The following is an 18,096-nucleotide window of genomic DNA, read 5'->3' as shown; positions in this document are numbered from 1 at the left end:
AAATCTGCAAAGGAAGGAAAATTGCTAGTTTGGGTGAGTTGGAAGCAAGGGAGGCAGGGTAGATTTATAGTGGAGGTCTGTGATGATGAGGAGGCTAGAACCATGCCAATGGAGGATTTGGCTAACTTGGAGGCAGGTCTTAATTGTGCCCAGCTGTAAATTTGGTGTCCATTTAAAACTTTAAGATTTACTTTCCTAAGATCATAGATTTTGTCAATCAATACAAAATTTCTCTTCGATTGAGCGATAAAAGATATGGAAGGTTTCTCCCTATAGGCACATAGTACTAGGATATTCCTATTTAGCAATATATTGCAAAATTAATTTTTCAGTTTAATTTTATCCAAAGTTGGATGTTTATTCCAAATATAGACCACCCCGTCAACCATCCATTCTTTTGTAACCAAATTAAGAAAGTACTAATGAGTAATGTATCTAAATTATCCCATAATGAAAAACCAATTGATCATGCATGTTGGGTGACTAATAGCCAATTTCCTTATATGTGAATTGAATGAGGTTCTATATATCCAGGGTTGACTATCATTGCTCGCTGATCAAGTGGTTTGTTGCTCATACTCGTTAACACATTCAAACATAATATGCAAGCCTGCCCATACAATTACCTTGTTACATAATTAGATAACAAAATTTAACACACAACCGGAAGGACATATATGTCCCCAAGTTGATTTTGATGTTAATGAGAACATGATTACTGATCTAACCAGGTGCATGAGTTCTTCACAATGTTTAGCACATTTATGAAAATCACTCATGGGCAGAGAAGGAGAAAACTAAAGGTTGATTTATCGAGTCAACAAGAACTCCACACTATAGGGGGGGGGGGGGGGAGGGGGGGTGAGATACATACTAAACGTACCTATAGTTTTTGTATCTTGCATGCTATATTCATGTAATTTATAGACAGTTTTTTCTGTTCAGTCATACTAACCTATTAATTAAGTACCATAGTGATAGTTATTGTTTTCTATTGTTTTTGGTTTATCGGAAACATGCATTTTCTGCAGATCGGAAAAATTAAATTAAAATGTTGCATACGTTTTCCGACTAGAAGCCCACCTAGGAGAGGCGGGAGGGGGGGGGGTCCACATGTCATGCCAACACGCCTAGATCTTGGGGCATGTATAAGAGGTGTGTGGGCACATGGTAGCTCCCCTAGAACCACCTTTTTGGCGCAAGCTTGTACTCCAATTTTTTGAAGTGCCATATTGTTCTTTCAGATTTTTATAAGTTACGGATCCCCTGCTAAAACGGTATCTAGACTTAGAAAATAGCATTTAGAAACGGCTCCACCGTGCATCAAAATCAATTTATTTTGATACGAGCATTTCAACTCAAAGCCCCTAATTTCTTTTGATTCTAATATGTTTTCGTCCATGGCGGGAAAACCAGGTAGTACGTTGTGAACCCCACCGTGTCATTTTCTTAATCCATTTTCTAACTCGCCGTACATTTTCCGTGACACAAAAAATCATCATCAAATATGCACATGCCTAATGGCGGCCAAATGCGTCGCCCAAAATCAGGCCAGAGCGTCACCAAAGTTGCCGAGGGCGCTGCCCCGGGAGAAAATCAGCTCATGACTGTTTTCCATCACGGGAAATAATCTTAGGGGGCTTTTTCTGTTCAGTCGTGAGGATTTTCGTCACAGAAGCACACATTTTGTAGTGAGCACATCGGTGATTGCCTGGCTTGCAAGTCGACAATGGTTGTGGAGCAAGAGGAGAGGATTCAAGAGGGGCAGGGTGCAGGGGTGAGTAGAAACAAATGCTCTGGGTTCGAGGGCTCTGGGGTCGTTTGGGCTCCACATGTAATAGTGTGTGTAGTTGGTTGAGGGTTCCTGTTTTTTCTTCTTTTTATTGTTTTTATTGTTTGGTTTTCTTCTATTTTATATGTAGACTTTTCATTCTATATTTTAGTTCATGAAAATTTATTAAAAATTGTGAACATTCAAAAATATGAATATTTTAAAATCCATGAATATTTTTAAAGTTCAAGTTTATGAACTTTAAATCAAATTTTTGATTTTTTTTCGAAATCCATGAATATTTTTAAAATTTCTGAGCTCCCTAGATTTTGAGTCGCTTGGTGTGTCAAGGGCTGTGGGGTCTTTTGGGATCTGCATGTCAGGGTGTGTGTGTGTGTGTCATTAGTTGATGGTTCCTGTTTTTTTCAGCTTTCTTCTCTTTTTGATTTTTTATTTTCATTTTTATATATTTCAATTCATTAAAATTTACTAAAATTAATGTATATATTTTTTAAATATGAACAGTTTTAAAATCCATGAATATTTTTAAAGTTCACTAACATTTTTTAAAGTTTGTAAACTTTCTTTCAAATTTGTGAATATTTTTGAAATTCTCAAAAATAAAGTTTTTTAATTTTCAAGATTTTAAAAATCTGAGTTCTTTTAAAATCCGTGAACTTCTTTTCACTTTATGAAGTTTTTAAAAATTAAAATGATAGTCAGAGAGCGAGCCGAGGTGAGCAAGCGCTAGCTTCATGGGCCGGCCCATGCGAACATTATAGTGGTAATTTTATGGTTTCAACATGGAATATGAGCTTCCAAGGGCGCTCACACAACGACCACCGGCTTACACGGAGGTCATAATATATAATGGCACAACCACACACCGAACAACTCTACTCTCCTCTCAGGACAAATATTGTCCCTAGCAGCACCCTAGCACGACATACAAATAAAAAGACACCAACAGGATGTAATTAAAACCCATGACAACGAAGATAAAACCAAAACAAAACAACCAGCTGGAGAAAGAAAAGACCATTTCGACGAGTGAAGAATGGCGAGGCGTAGCGCGCAGTAGTCTCTAGTAGACCCTAACTCCAGACTTTAGGCTTCATAATTGATGGGGGAACACCTACGGGTAGGCCCATAGCTACGAAAGGCCAACCTAAGACCCATGCCCATGAAGATTACTGCCCGGGAAGGTAAGTCAAACAAGAGGTGTCTCATGAGCTGCTAGTGCCTACAGTCGGCCTCAGTTTCCCAGTCGGGCAAGTGTCCTTAGAACATCTCTAACAGACCCCTTATATTGTCCCGACCAGCAAAATGACTGCCGGTTTACGGTTTTGGACCAAAAAAAGTGACCCTTAATTTTTTTTGAGGGGTGCGGTAAATTCCCCACTCCGACCCGCGAATACACAGGTTCCCCCCGCCACGTCGGTGCCATGCTCCCGCGAAAGCGGTTGGCGGGGGTGGGGGGACATTTCAATGTGCGTGCTCCCCACATTCCCTCCCACAGCCGCCTGTCACCGTCACCGCTGGCCCGCCCCTTGTGATTCTGGCCATTTCTGCCAGCCGAATCGAGTCGCCGGGCCGGACTACACCCGGGTCCACTCATCGACTCCCCGGATCCGTTGAGCCGAGCCGCCCCCGGGTCGCCACTGCCACGGGTCGACCGCCGCCGAGTCGCTGCCCGCCCTGGATTTGCCGAGCCGCCCCCGGTGAGCCCCTTTTCTGCCTCTTGTAGCTCTACCGCAGGTGAAATTTCATTGATGCGAGATCGGATGCGGTTTTTTGTAGATGAATTTGAGCCTTCGCGAGCAATTTTTGCTCAAGGATTCGTCCTTGTCCGACGACTCGGACATGGAATCGATGCTCGAGGGCCATTGGCAGCAGATGGTGGTGGTGGTCATAGCCATGAAGGAGGCCGAGGATCGAAACCGCAAGAGACGGTGAGGATTGACCGTTGGCCGTCTTTGCATCCCTCACAATCGCTATCTCGGGAACATGATGTTGATGCAAGACTACTTCGCCGACAATCCTACCTATCCGCCGCACCACTTCCAGAGAAGGTATTGAATGCGCCGATCCCTCTTCGTAAAAATTGTGCAAGCTTGCGAGGCCAATTCTCGATTTTTTACTCAAAGGAGAAACGTCGCGGGCTTGTTGGGTTTTAGCACATATCAAAAAATAAATCTCTGCAGCTATGTGAGTGATTGCATATGGTATTCCAGTTGACTTTGATGACGACTATCTTCGCATTGGCGAAGATACTACAATTGAGTCAGTCTGTAGGTTCGCGTCTTTGGTCATGTCTATCTTCATGCACCCAACGAGGAAGACACAAAAAAGTTGATGGCAGCAAATGAGAAGCGAGGTTGGCCAAGCATGCTAGGAAGCGTTTATTGGATGCATTGGACTTGGAATTACTGCCCGAAGGCATGGCACGAGCAGTATTGTGGCAAGTCTCGTGATGCAACAATTGTGCCAGAGGTCGCAACATCCTAGGATTTATGGATTTGGCATTGTTTTTTTTTTTGGTATGCCGGGTACTCTCAATGTTATCAATGTGTTGCAACGGTCTCATTTGTTTGCTAGACTTGCTAGTGGAGATGCTCCTGCTTGCAACTTCATGGTGAATGGGCACGAGCACACAAAGGCATAATATCTTGCTGATGGTATTTATCCTTCTTGGTTTACATTTGTCAAGAGCATCAAAGAGCCGAAAACTAAGAAGCATATTGAATTTGCAAAGATACAAGAGGCTGCCCGAAAATATATTGAAAGAGCCTTCGGCTAGTGCTAGAGATACTCTTAGTCGGCTTGGCCTCGGTTGACGGCCGTGAGGAAAAAAGTGGTAGTCGCGATGGAGCGTTTTCCTTCCTTCCTAGAGAGCCATTGCCCGAGCCGCGCGTGCATGTGTCACCGCCTCCCTGTTCCCTAGCTTGCTACAATCCGACTTGGAGACGGACGGGAACCCCATCGTCATGATTAATGGAAGGTGCTGCCGCTCTTGCCTTCCTTTACGACCGACTTGGAGTCCGATCGTCGCTCTATCGCCGGATCGATCTCCAATCTCTCTCTGTAGTCTGCATATATATATATATATATATATGTCGTCTGGCCTTGCTAGCTGCTGTATCCATCGATCAGGTAGGAAGAAGAACAAGGACGATGAGCGATCTCGACTGCGATGGCCTGGACTGCGACTGTGACTGTGACTGCTGCGACTTGGACTGCGACTGCCTGGACTGCGACTGTGACTGCTGCGACTGCGACTGTGACTGCTGCGACTGCCACTGTGATTGTGATTTCGGCGGCTGCCTCTCCATGTGCTTCTCCAGCAACGTCAGCCACCCACGGGCACGGAAGCCACCGCACCCGCGGCAGCTGCTTCGGCTCCCTCGGCGATTGCCTCTCCAACTGCCTCAAGGCATGTTGTCGTGCTCCTCGCTGGCGTCGGGGTGCGGGGAAGAGCGCGCGGGGATATCCGACGGGAGGTGACCAACATCGTGGCGGCGGGCGGGCAGATCAGCGCCGCGCCGCTGGGGAGAGCCGAGGTGGCGGTGCTCGTGAAGGAGAGCGCGGCATGGGGCGTGTTCCCGCTGGATCTCTATCTGGCGGCCGGGGTCAGGCACCAAGAGGCCACCTGCCCGCTGGAGCTGCCTCTGCCGTAATCAGCGGCGCTGGTGTCGGCGAGGTTCAAGAAGGTCATCAAGTGCGCCGCGCAACCAATCAGATAGCCAACGGCAACGCTGGAGGCCACCTGCCCGTCGAAGCTGCCTCTGTCGTCGTCGGCGGCGGCGATGGTGACAAGGTTGAAGAAGGTCAAGTGCGTCGTGGTGTGACCAATCATGCATGCGCAGCTCCAGTTTGTCAGCCGGCCAACGGTGGGGATGGACGGATCGATTCAGCCTCTGCCTCCAGCGCGTCGCTACATTAGTTTTCTCCCAGTGATCCACTCTCCCCATTCTTCTTGTTGATTCAGGCCTGCTACATGTTGCACAAGGTTTTCTTTTTTGGGGGGTATGTTGCACGGTTTATGAGAAGGCATGCAATTTTTTCATGTTTATTAAAACAGTTGATCTCAATGCAAAAATATGTGTCGAAATGGCCAACCGTTTGATTGGCAAATAAAAGAGTTTGTCATGCAATCTTGCCACACATTTACTCCATGTTCAAAACATCACGCATGAATGTTCGGGCCTCCAAAAGTTACTAGAATTACGCATAAGAACATCAGTACCAAGATAAATGAGTTTTTAATGGAGAGCTGGCTCCGATTTACCGAACTCAACTTTAGGTCTGTGTATACATATTAACAATGGGATCGAGCGGAGAGTCCCCAATAGAAACCTTTTTGCACAGCAGGGCCCTTGAGGAAATAATAGGGCTGGGATTTGAACTATGCGGGGTTTTTTTCGCGCTGATACTCCTCAATTCCAGTGGGTTTCTGCGATGTTATTACATCGAAAACACAGTAGGGCCAGTAAGTTACCATACATATTTACAAATAACAAAAGGATGAATGAATCATAGGTTCAAACTAACCATGAACAAAAAACAAAACTGATGGCGTGTGAGCTCGGTCGGGATCAGTCAAGGCATTCTGCACTTCCAATGCAAATGCTATGCGTGTTCGAAAATTATTGTATGGCCAAAACAGGTGACTCAGGGCACACACAGGGAATTGGATGATTATTAATCAATACTGGATAGGTCATCGAACTAATAGGGCAGTAACTTCCAGAAAAATCGTACAAGGCTCCTGTCCTACTCAAATGTCCAGACACAGACTCGCATTTCTTATAGGTAAACGATACAAATTTGTCAGCCGACGGACGCCTCCTCCCACACTCAGCACGTGTCCGTGTCCCCTGCTCGTCACTCAGGCAGCCAACGGTGGGGATGGACGGATCGATGCAGCCTCTGCCTCCAGCATGTCGCTACATTAATTTGCTCCCAAGTGCTCCACTCTCTCCATGTACCATGTTGCACAAGGTTGTTGACTGAGGCCTGCAACATGTTGCACAAGGTTTATGAGAAGATATACATTTTTTCATGCTTAAAGCAGTTGATCTCAATAGCAAAAATAAGTGTCGAAATGACCAACCGTCTGATGACAAATACAAGAGAGCCTGTCATGCAATCTTGCTACAAATTTACTCCATGTTCAAATATCACACATGAATGTTCGCGTCTCCAAAAGTTACTAGAATTACACAAAAGTAAGAACATCGGACCTAGATAAATGATTGTTCAATGGAGAGCTAGCTCCAATTTACCAAACTCAAATTTTAGGTCTGTGTACATATTAACAAGGGCAGTGATAAGCACCGGCTGGCCGGCCAAAATTTTGGCTGGCGGGCGCGCTCTGATTAACCCCGTAACAGCCGCTATTAGGATGCATGACAGTAGAAAAATAAAAGTCACCAGGGAAAAAACAAGGCCGTACTTCATCCCTGGGCAGCCCATGTCCGATTTGCTCGTAAAACACACTGCCGCCACACTCCACGGCAGGCGACGCCCCTCCTCGTTGGACTGGACATCCTCGCATCACGATTTTCGCTTGTTTTTTTTTTCTGTTTCTTGGTTTTTCAGTTTGTATTTTTCCAGGATTTCTTGTTTTTGGCTTCCCTTTTTTTAATTGGCTGTAGTGTGCACTATAGCCCCCAGGGTGAAGCACTTTTTAAGGCGAAGCATGGGTACGCTTCGCATGGAGCACAACTATTTATTTCGTTCCTATTGCCAGAGCATCAATCCCTCGCCGTGCCATGGTGGCTTTGTCATCTTTGTTCAAAAGGCTCAATACCAATCATGCATAAGTATCCAAGAAAGCCAGAAAATCTAGAAACCCCACGAGTAATTTGCAGCATCTATCAATTCAGGATTTGTGTACACTAACTTACACGTTTAACCCCGTAATAAAATGGCTTCGCTAGGGTTTCCTAGCCCGGGCAATCAGGGGGCGATCCCCACGCCGCCGCCAACGCCGGGCGCCGCCCTGGCCACGGTCGGCTCCCCGTCCGTGCCCCAGCCATGGCAGGGTGCCGGACCAGCAGCCAGCAGCGGCTACGTCCGCCCCGCGATCGCGCGACCAAACAGGTCTCGTCAATCCCGTCGTGCCCGTGAAGGAAACTGCCTCAAGGAGTCTGGTCGTCTCACGCCGGGAGGGATTAGGGTTTCCCAAAGCCTGCCGCAAGGAAGATCTGAACCCCCCCCCCCCTTTAAAGCTTAAGGCAGGAACGCTACAACGTCAGAAACCTCGGGAGCCGCCAGATCGGTCTAACCACGCTGCTACGCTGCTGCCGCCAAACCACCCCGTCGCCATGGTGAAGTCGCTCGTGCGCGGAGAGGACTTAGAGATCCCGGTGACCGAGGGGGACCCAGGGGTCGGTGGGGGCGATCATGGGGCTCCCCTTGCGGATGCTTCCCGCCCGAAGCCTTCCACTGGGGACTCTGGTGTTGCTGTGGAGACGCACCCGCGCGTGAAGGACCTCGCCATATGGGACCAGATGAAGCGGATAGCGCTAAAGGCAGGACAGTCTGAGAAGCAAGGCTATGGGAGCCAACACGCTGAGGGCCCAGAGGAGTTCAGGGAAGGCGAGAAAACGGAGGAAGAGGCTGAACTTGTGGAGGTTGATCTCGAGGAAGAGGGGGTGCTCCAGCAACCGGCTCATCCATGGACGGTGATCATGCTTGTTTACTCGTTGGATCGACCAACACCCAGAGCTCTTTTTGATAATATTGTAGATTGCTGGAGGTTGAAGGAGAACTTTGACTACTCATACCAGGGAGATAACAGGTACCTTGTTCACTTTGGATGTGAAGCTGATATGACAAGGGTTCTGCGTGGGGGGCCGTGGCAATATAAACATGATCCACTCATCATCGAAGCATATGATGGGATGAGGAAAGTTTCTGAGTACGTCCTTGATCGGATTAGAATCTGGGTGCGGATCCTGGATGTGCCAACCAACTGGAGAACCGAGAAAATAGTGAAAGCTCTGTGTGCGAATTTAGGCACGATTGTACAAGTTGAACTTGATGAGAACAGGGGCAATTATGTGCGCGTGCGAGTAGCGATGCCTGTGTATAAGCCGCTTGAGACGGCGGTGGCGATGAATGCTCGACTGAAAGAGAAGCGTACCAAGGTTGAATTCGAAATTCAGTACGAGAAACTGCCTGACTTCTGCTATACCTGTGGCTACCTTGGCCATGTGGAGAAGTCATGGGGAAGAAAGGTTAACGGTGGTGCACCAACGGGGAAGTTTAGCGGCAAACTGAGATGCTCTCCGCCCCGCCTGTTCACAAGGCAGTCTGGCACAGTACGGGTGAAAACTAATCCAACTGTGTTCCATGGTCTTGATTTCTCGGCGGGAAGTAGCACCTCTTCTGGCCGGGGACGAGGGGGGCGTGGAACTCGCCGTGAGGAAGATCAGGCGCGCACATACAAGACACAGGAAGTGCACAAGAGCGGCAACCCGACCATTGATCAAATGCTGGCAGAACATATGCAGAATATGACGGGGAGAGACCAGGATGAACCGGGTGTGCAGAAGCCTACAAGTGAAGTCAGCAGGGACGGCCACTCCCAGAAACAGCACACGTCCTCTCAGCCCAGGAGCTCAGACATCATACCAGCACTACGTGATCTGTCAAACGAGATACTCATGGCCAATGCTGAACTATCGGGCGCCACACAACTTGGGAAAAGGAGTGCGGAGGAGGAGGTGTCCTTCGCGGCTGAAATGGAACAGGGAGACAAAGCCATGGTGCTCTATACTAACCCGACTGCTGCGGGAGCTATTGTTTTTTCAGGAACGCCGAAGAAGCGGAGAACATCAGAGACGTTGGAGGGGCAGCGGTCTCAAGTGCATGGCGGAGTACGTGATCAGGACATGATGGAGGTGTCCAACCCATTGGAGGCAGTCGGCCCAGGGGCCGCCGACGAACTGACGGGGCCCGAGGCGCCCCGTCAGGAGCAATGAATATCCTTAGTTGGAACTGTCGGGGGGTGGGAACCCTCGGACAGTTCGTGACCTTGTGAGTCTTGTACAGACTCATTCCCCTAGCATTGTTTTTCTTTGTGAAACTAGACAGTCAAAAAATAAGATGAAGAGGGTTCGCTCTCGTTTAGGCTTAAGTGGTTTTGAGGCCTTAGATAGTGATGGCCTTAGTGGTGGCCTGGCTTTGTATTGGCATGAGTCTTTGAGTCTTGATGTAAAAACTATTAATAAAATATAATGATGCGTACGTGACGACAACGCCGGGAGAGCCACCTTGGCGGCTCACATGCGTCTACGGCGAGTCGCGAACGGAGGACCGGCATCGCATGTGGTCCACCCTGCGTGATCTTCACCGCCAATCCGATTTGCCTTGGGTGGTGGTTGGCGACTTCAATGAGGCTATGTGGAGCTTCGAACACTTCTCTGAATCACCACGGTCGGCAGGTCAGATGATTGATTTTCGTGATGTTCTGGAAGTTTGTGGGTTGGGTGACCTTGGTTTTGCAGGGCTGCCTTACACATATGATAATAAACGAGCTGGACGTGCTAACGTCAAGGTCCGCCTTGATCGGGCGCTTGCAACCAATGCCTGGCGGGACTTGTTTGAATATGCTAAGGTGGACCACCTGGTGGCACCTAGCTCGGACCATCTTCCGATCCTGATTCGGTGCTCGCGAGAGGAACCGATGCAAGCTGCTGGCAGGAGGTTTCGGCAATATGAAGTCATGTGGGAAAGGGAGGCATCGCTCCCGGAGGTAATTATGAAAACCTGGACAGATTTGGGTTCTATGCTCAATCTTGGTGACATATCCTCTGGCTTGGGTAATTTGATGAAGAAGCTGCAGGTTTGGAGCCGGCAAAAATTCGGTAATGTCATAAAAGAGATTAACAAGTCTCGTTCACGGCTCGAGGAGCTTCTGTCCATGAATGCAGATAGAAGGGAAATACGGGAAGCGTCGGATAGCCTCAACGAGCTCCTGTACCGCGAAGAGATGATGTGGATGCAACGGTCGCGGGTGGCGTGGCTAAAGGAAGGGGACCGTAATACCAATTTTTTCCACAGGAAGGCCAAATGGCGTGCTAGAAAGAATCGCATAAAAAAGCTACTTGATGCTTCAGGAATCGCCCATTGTGATCATGGAACTATGGCGGCGATGATCTCAGATTACTTCTCTACGCTGTTTACTGCGGATGAAACCATTTGTCCGGATCCGGTTATTGATTTAATTAACACTCGTGTTACTGACCGCATGAATGTTGGGCTGTGCGCAGATTTCACCGACAAGGAGATTGCTGATGCCTTGTTCTAGATTGGCCCCCTGAAAGCACCGGGACCGGATGGATTTCCCGCTCGGTTCTTTCAAAGGAACTGGGAGGTGATGAGGGAGCAAGTCATTGCTGGCGTGAGGGAGTTTTTTCGGACGGGCACTATGCCGGATGGAGTGAATGACACGGCCATAGTACTCATTCCCATGGTGGACAACCCGGAACGAGTGTCTGAGTTCAGGCCCATTAGCCTGTGTAATGTCATCTACAAAGTGGTGGCTAAATGTCTGGTAAATCGCCTCCGACCTATTCTTGATGAGATTATTTCGCCGGAGCAGAGTGCCTTTGTACCTGGACGCCTCATAACAGACAACGCTTTAATTGCTTTTGAGTGCTTTCACTATATACAGCAAGAGAAGGATCCTGAAAAAAGCTTTTGCGCTTATAAACTGGATTTATCCAAGGCTTATGACAGGGTTGACTAGATCTTCTTGGAGCGAATGATGCAAAAGGTGGGTTTCGCTCACCGATGGGTGAACTGGATTATGTCATGCGTCACCTCGGTGAGATACACTGTAAAATTCAATGGTGCCCTCTTGGATTCGTTTGCACCGTCCCGTGGGCTACGGCAAGGTGATCCTCTATCCCCGTTCCTATTTTTATTGGTGGCTGATGGGCTATCTGCTTTGTTGAAGAAAGGGGAAGGAAATGGAGATTTTACTGTCACGACCGGTTTTCCAATAAAAATGTTTATTGAGAAACCAATCTTTTGAGTCCAGTATGAGAAAAATCCTCCTTACTGGTAGACAAATTCTTGATACAATAAGCCAGTAGCATAAAATATATTACAGGGTCGAGCTACGGTTGCTCAACCAAATTATTACAAGCACGCCAATAATTATACATAATGGCGGATATGACACAGTGGTGTGGAGGCATACTACTGACTCGACGATAGGGTGGTGGTGGAAAATCACAGCGGGGAGTGAGATACATGACTCTAAAACTGGCATCTCATCGAGCGTCGAGGTGAGGCTCGATGAATTTATTTGGTAGCGGAAGCGGATATAATACAGTGACCAAATCCAGGGTCGCACGAGACTGACTAGGATTCCTCTAGGCATCGGACTCGCTATCAAATTCTTCATCCATGAGATCGCCTTCGTCAGCATCTGGCCAAATCAACAAGCCAGGTGAGTACTTTGAAAGTACTCGCAAGACAGTTCGGACGTAAGATATAACAAATGCATGCATGGATGCGTCATGATTAATTTTACCAATGCACATTCAAAATTTAGCAAGCAAGGTAAGTAAAAAGGGAATCGGGGGTAGTCCGCCTGAAAACCCAACAAAAAGAAATAATAGGAAACCGATCGGGTGTCTGAAGCGACGGCTCGAAAGGTGAACAAATAAATAAAGATCATGCCGCAGTCGGGCGTCTAAGCGACACCACATAAAGGGCTTAAACTGAAAATAAAAGACATGCGTGCCACAGTCGGACGTCGGGGCGACATCACAGAAAGGGCTTATATCGAAAGTAAATAATAACAATGCCACAGTCGGACGTCTGAGCGACATCGCAGAAAGGGCTTTTATTGAAAGTAAATAATAACAATGCCACAGTCGGACGTCTGAGCGACATCGCAGAAAGGGCTTTTATTGAAAGTAAATAATAACAATGCCACAGTCGGACGTCTGAGCGACATCGCAGAAAGGGCTTTTATTGAAAGTAAATAATAACTATGCCACAGTCGGACGTCTGAGCGACATCACAGAAAGGGCTTTTATTCACAAGTAAATAATACTCATAATAAATATTCAATTCATGATAATAAACGGGTTAGTCCATCCACAGGAATAAACATTTAACCGGACTTAGCACTCATGTGATTCACCGGAGTCTCTGTCATCAAAACTGACATTTGTCAGGATAAGATAATACCGAACTTGGACATGGAATAGATGATTCAAAGGAATATATGACTCTGCAGAGTTTGTACGAAATTTTTTCCCACAGCCAACGGATTTCCGTAGTCACGAAGGACTAGTTCCGTTTACGGTCTTTCGGAAGAAAACACAGCTAGCCAGTACACGCCCATCCTACCTCTCGATGCCAGGAATCACCCTAGACATCGTCCAAGAAAAACTTTTGAGACGGGGAGATCACAATCTCGAATAGCATGGGATCAAATTTATATACGCGCGCTCTAAGGGGTGCCCCCCTCTCGGTCCCAACCGGAAACACCCATGCCCCCTGACCGGGTGACTGGCTTTAATCCAGGGCCATGGAACCATCATCACGGCCTCTCCTTTTGGTGTGTACCAAGAAAGCGGTTTGCAACTTACTAAGCCATATTCCCTGCGGAAAACATGTGGTAGTACAGGGAAGGGAAAATGGAAGGAACTAGACCGATACGGGTTGACACTGAAGTCATATAGTCTGGCATAAGACTGGCATGCTACAACACTGCCATCTTACCCATCCTCATGCCAACACATGGCCATGCATACTCACATCCATCCACTTATGGATTTCCGAAACTCACTTGCCTCATCGTTGCATGTAACATGACATTCGTCGGTATGTTCATCAACATGCCATGAAACTACTTAATGCAAACATGCCAAAACAATCATCATATCAAAAGTTCAAACATGCTTGCCTGGTTCAGAGTAGTCGGAGCCTAGCTCGGTGAAGTTTGCGGTCCCGTCACCTCCTTCGGTATCTACGGTATAAAGAAAATATACGCGCTATCGTGAATACCGTGAGGTGCACAAAAATTTCTCCAAATATTTTTCAAATAAATCTGATAAAAAACTAGACAAAATTTCAAAGAGGACAGAAAAAGAATCTATTAAAAATACTCTTCTGTTTAAAAGTTATTAGTGTTTTTGTCCAGGGACCTATCTGTAATGAAACAGAAACTTTCCAGGGTTTTCTTTATAAAAACAGAAAACGATTCGATTGAAAATACGCCAGCCCAGAGGGGTGACGTACTTTGGCAGAAGACGCCTTCGGAAAACGGTTCGTTTAAAAAGAACTGAGAGGCTGACGGGCGGGTCCCACCCGCCAGGTTTGAATTTTCAAACGGGGGACGAAGCTCGTCGGCGCCCGAGAGCCGCGGTGGTCGCCGACGGCGATCCACGGCGAGGCAGGGAGATTGGAGAGTACCTCCGTGTTCAGGGCGCCATTCCGCGTCTGTGGGAGGTGGTGGTGGTCGCCGGCGAGTACCACGTCGGTGGCGACACTGGCTCCGGCGGACGGCGATTCGGGTGGTTGTGGACCTCGTCGGAGAGAGCTGTGAAGATCAAATTGGAGTGGGGGTTAGACTCTTAGTTGCTCGAGAGGGTTGCTGACGAAGTTGGGGCGCCGGAGACGGCCTCACCGGAGCGAATCGAGGTGTAGGCCGAGGCGGAACGGGGCGGCCGGAGTCGAAGAAGAAAGGCCCCTCGAGGCTCTCCCAGTGGCTAGGCGGGGTCTAGTGAGGTGGTGGAGTTGTGCGGGGGCGAGAGCAAGCTCGGGGGTGCTATTTATAGCCGGCCCGAGGCGGTTGCTGTGAACGGATAAGTCCGGCGGGTGATTACGGCGGCGCTGTGGCGGGACGGTCGGCTTAGGAGCTTGAGCATCGCCTAGGTGGAGCAGTGGTGCCATTACAGGGTCCAACTCAGCACGGGAGGGAGGGTTACGGCCTGCCCTCGACGGAACGGCAGCACGGCCCGTTGGCGGCAGAGAACGCGCTCTACGCGTGCCAGGCCACGGCGACTGTGCTGCATGCGTGCGCTGGCAAGGAGATGGCCACGCGGAGCTACCAGGAGGGTTGGGCGGCGCCGAACGGCGTTCTGCCATGGTGTTGCCCCTGTCGGCCGTTACGGTGGTTCTGCCGCTGCAAAGCACGCCGGCGCAGGCGGCCCAGGGCGCCACCGACGCCAGGAAGGCGCCAAGCGCGCGTGTGAAGCTCCGGACAAGAGGGAGGGACTGCGAGCATCGAGCCAAATGCACAGTGGGCATGTGACTGAAGTTCTGTCGGGGAAACGACACTGAAACTCTGAATTTACTGAATATGAACAAAAACAGTGCATGCCAAGTGTTCGACAGAATTATTCTGGCCTCTAGGGATTTTTCCTTGAGCTGATTTTTGGTGGAGTGGTCTCTCATTGCAACTAGAGGTTGTCTGAATTTTGGTGGAATTTTTGGGGAAGTGTAGATATGAATTTCACCAAATTTGGCAAATCTGGTCCAAACTTGCAGTGAGTGAAATTTGAAAATTTTGAAAAGAAGAAGAGTGGATCAAGAGGGTTCTAGGTTGTGGGTACTAAGGACTATCCAGGGGAGTTGGTTTGGGCTCAAGGATCAAAGGCATTAGGGTACTTGCTTTGTAAATCCCTTAGGTTCAAATGAAAAGACAGAATTATTTTGGAAAGAGAAATAATTGGAATAAAATCCAAAAATGGATTTTTTTTTAGTTTGGACAGAAAGTTTGGGTTGTTTCAAAGTGGATGGAGAGGTTTTGGGAGGTCTCTCCACATGAGGCAAAATAAAATCATGGGTGGTTCCAAAATGAGAGAAGCCCCCAAAACTCCTAGGGTTTTCCTTTTAAATGAAAATAATCAAATTCAAAAAAATACACTTGAGAGGAGAAGAATTCAGAAGAAAAGTTTCCATAATTCAAACACCCAATTTGAAAAGGATGTAAATGAAAACCCTTGCCAAAGGTGAAAGTTTTTAAGAGAGAGGCTTTCTGAAAAAAAAAATGGCCTCTCTTCAAAAACCAACAAGGTTTTTGCTAAAAACCAAAAGAAAATTTTGGAGTGTCACAACACCTACCCCCTTAGGAAAAATCTCGTCCCCGAGATTTCAGCTGATCCTTAAATAAGTGTGGATGCTCTGCCCGAAGAAAATCCTCTCTTTCCCAAGTTGCTTCACTTTCGGTGTGATTGCTCCACTGAACTTTGAAAAACTTGATGGTTTTCTGTCGGGTCCTCCTTTCAGACTCCTCTAATAATTTTACTGGACGTTCCCGATAGGTGAGGTCTGGCTGCACGTCAATGTTCTCATGGGATACTTGTTTCTCTGGTTTGCTTACGCACTTCCTTAATTGGGAGACGTGGAACACGTTGTGGATGTCGGACAATTCTTCGGGCAAGTCTAACTGGTAAGCTACCGTGCCTCTTCGTGCCACTATGCAGAATGGTCCAATGAATCTTGGTGCTAAATTCCCCTTAATCTTAACCCGTTGCAGTCCCCTCATAGGTGATACTCGTAGGTACACAAATTCACCGGGTTCGTATCTGACCTCACGATGTTTCCGATCGTAATAACTCTTCTGTCGGCTTTGAGCGGTCTTGAGTCGGTCCCTGATTAGCTTGACCTTTTCCTCGGCTTCTTTGAGCATGTCTGGGCCGAAGATACGGCTGTCACCGGTCTCTGACCAATTTAGCGGGGTACGGCATCTCCACCTGTACAAGGCTTCAAAGGGTGCCATTTGCAGGCTGGCCTGGTAACTGTTGTTGTATGCAAACTCGGCGTATGGTAGGCTTTCCTCCCAACTGGTCCCATAGGTGAGGACACATGCTCTCAGCATGTCTTCTAAAATTTGGTTTACGCGTTCAGTTTGTCCATCAGTTTGGGGATGGTATGCTGTACTGAAGGCCAGTTGAGTTCCCAGAGCCTGTTGTAGATGACCCCAGAACCTCGAGACGAACTGAGTGCCTCTGTCGGATATTGTAGTCTTCGGGACTCCATGCAGACAAACTATACGGGAGAGATAAATCCTGGTTGCAGTAGTCCGGTTGGTCTTTGATGTTCAACTTTTATGCGTTGACAAGGATCGCAACATGCAATGAATGTGGCTATGTCCCTCTTCATACCGTGCCACCAAAATCTTTCCTGAATATCCTTATACATTTTGGTTCCTCCAGGGTGGATCAAATATGGGGCGGTGTGGGCTTCAGCTAGAATTTGCTGTTTGAGGTCCTCTATATTTGGCACGCAGAGTCTGTCTCCGTACCATACTATTCCTCCATCGTCTATGACGAACTCTGAGGCCTTGCCCATACTCACCTTTCTTTTAATTCCTTCGATGTTGGGGTGACCAGGCTGAGCTTCTTTAATTCTCTCCACAAGGTCGGGCTGTATTTCCAAGTTTGATATGGTGCCTTCCGCGATCATTAACAAGTTGAGTTTGGCAAATTCTTGTTGGAATTCAGGTCTCAAGCTTTGCAGACTGTTTTCGTCGGAGCTGGGGTTCCGACTAAGAGCATCGGCCACTACATTTGCTTTTCCTGGATGATAGTGGATACCAACATCATAATCATTTACCAATTCCAACCAGCGTCGTTGCCGTAAGTTTAGTTCTGGCTGTGTGAAAATATATTTGAGACTTTTATGGTCCGTGTATATTTCACATCGATTTCCAAGTAAGAAATGCCTCCATTCCTTGAGTGCATGAATGACTGCTGCCATTTCTAAGTCATGAGTGGGATAATTTTCCTCATGCTTGCGAAGTTGCCTTGAAGCGTATGCGACAACCTTGCCTTCTTGCATCAACACGCACCCGAGTCCCTTTCGGGATGCGTCACAATACACTTCAAAATTCTTGTGTATGTCTGGCACAATTAATACCGGTGCTGTCGTTAATTTCCGTTTTAGCTCTTGGAAACTTTTCTCGCAGGCTTCTGTCCATTCAAACTTCTTGTCCTTCTTGAGTAACTGCGTCATTGGCTTGGCTATGGTGGAGAATCCTTCAATAAATCTGCGGTAATATCCTGCCATTCCCAAGAAACTTCATATGTCCGTTACGCTGGCTGGTGACTTCTAGCCAAGTACGGCCTTGACTTTCTCCGGGTCCACTGCAATACCGTCTTGGGTCAGCACGTGGCCTAGAAAACCTACTTGTCTTAGCCAAAATTCGCACTTGCTGAACTTGGCACACAATTGATGTTTCCGGAGTTCCCCTAGCACAATCCTGAGATGTTCCGTGTGCTCTTCTGGTGTCTTAAAATCTGGAAAAGTGTGCACGACCAGTTGGCATTTAAGCGCGGGCGCCAGAC

General features: G+C 47.7%; 1 protein-coding gene across 1 annotated transcript; it reads left to right on the top strand.

Moving 5' to 3' along the window:
* Window positions 1–10,106: 10,106 nt before the first annotated feature.
* Window positions 10,107–11,090, top strand: LOC147963262 (uncharacterized). Its single transcript, XM_087529524.1, has one exon. The coding sequence runs from the start codon at window positions 10,107–10,109 to the stop codon at window positions 11,088–11,090; it is 984 nt and encodes a 327-aa protein (XP_087385650.1).
* The last annotated feature ends 7,006 nt before the right edge of the window (window positions 11,091–18,096 follow it).

Source organism: Triticum urartu, chromosome 6A (assembly GCF_056163025.1).
Source record: "Triticum urartu cultivar PI428250 chromosome 6A, HENAU_Tu73, whole genome shotgun sequence".
NCBI classification, from domain to species: domain Eukaryota; kingdom Viridiplantae; phylum Streptophyta; class Magnoliopsida; order Poales; family Poaceae; genus Triticum; species Triticum urartu.
The sequence above is the reverse complement of the archived record's forward strand: the minus strand, read 5'-3'. Positions and strand labels throughout refer to the sequence as shown.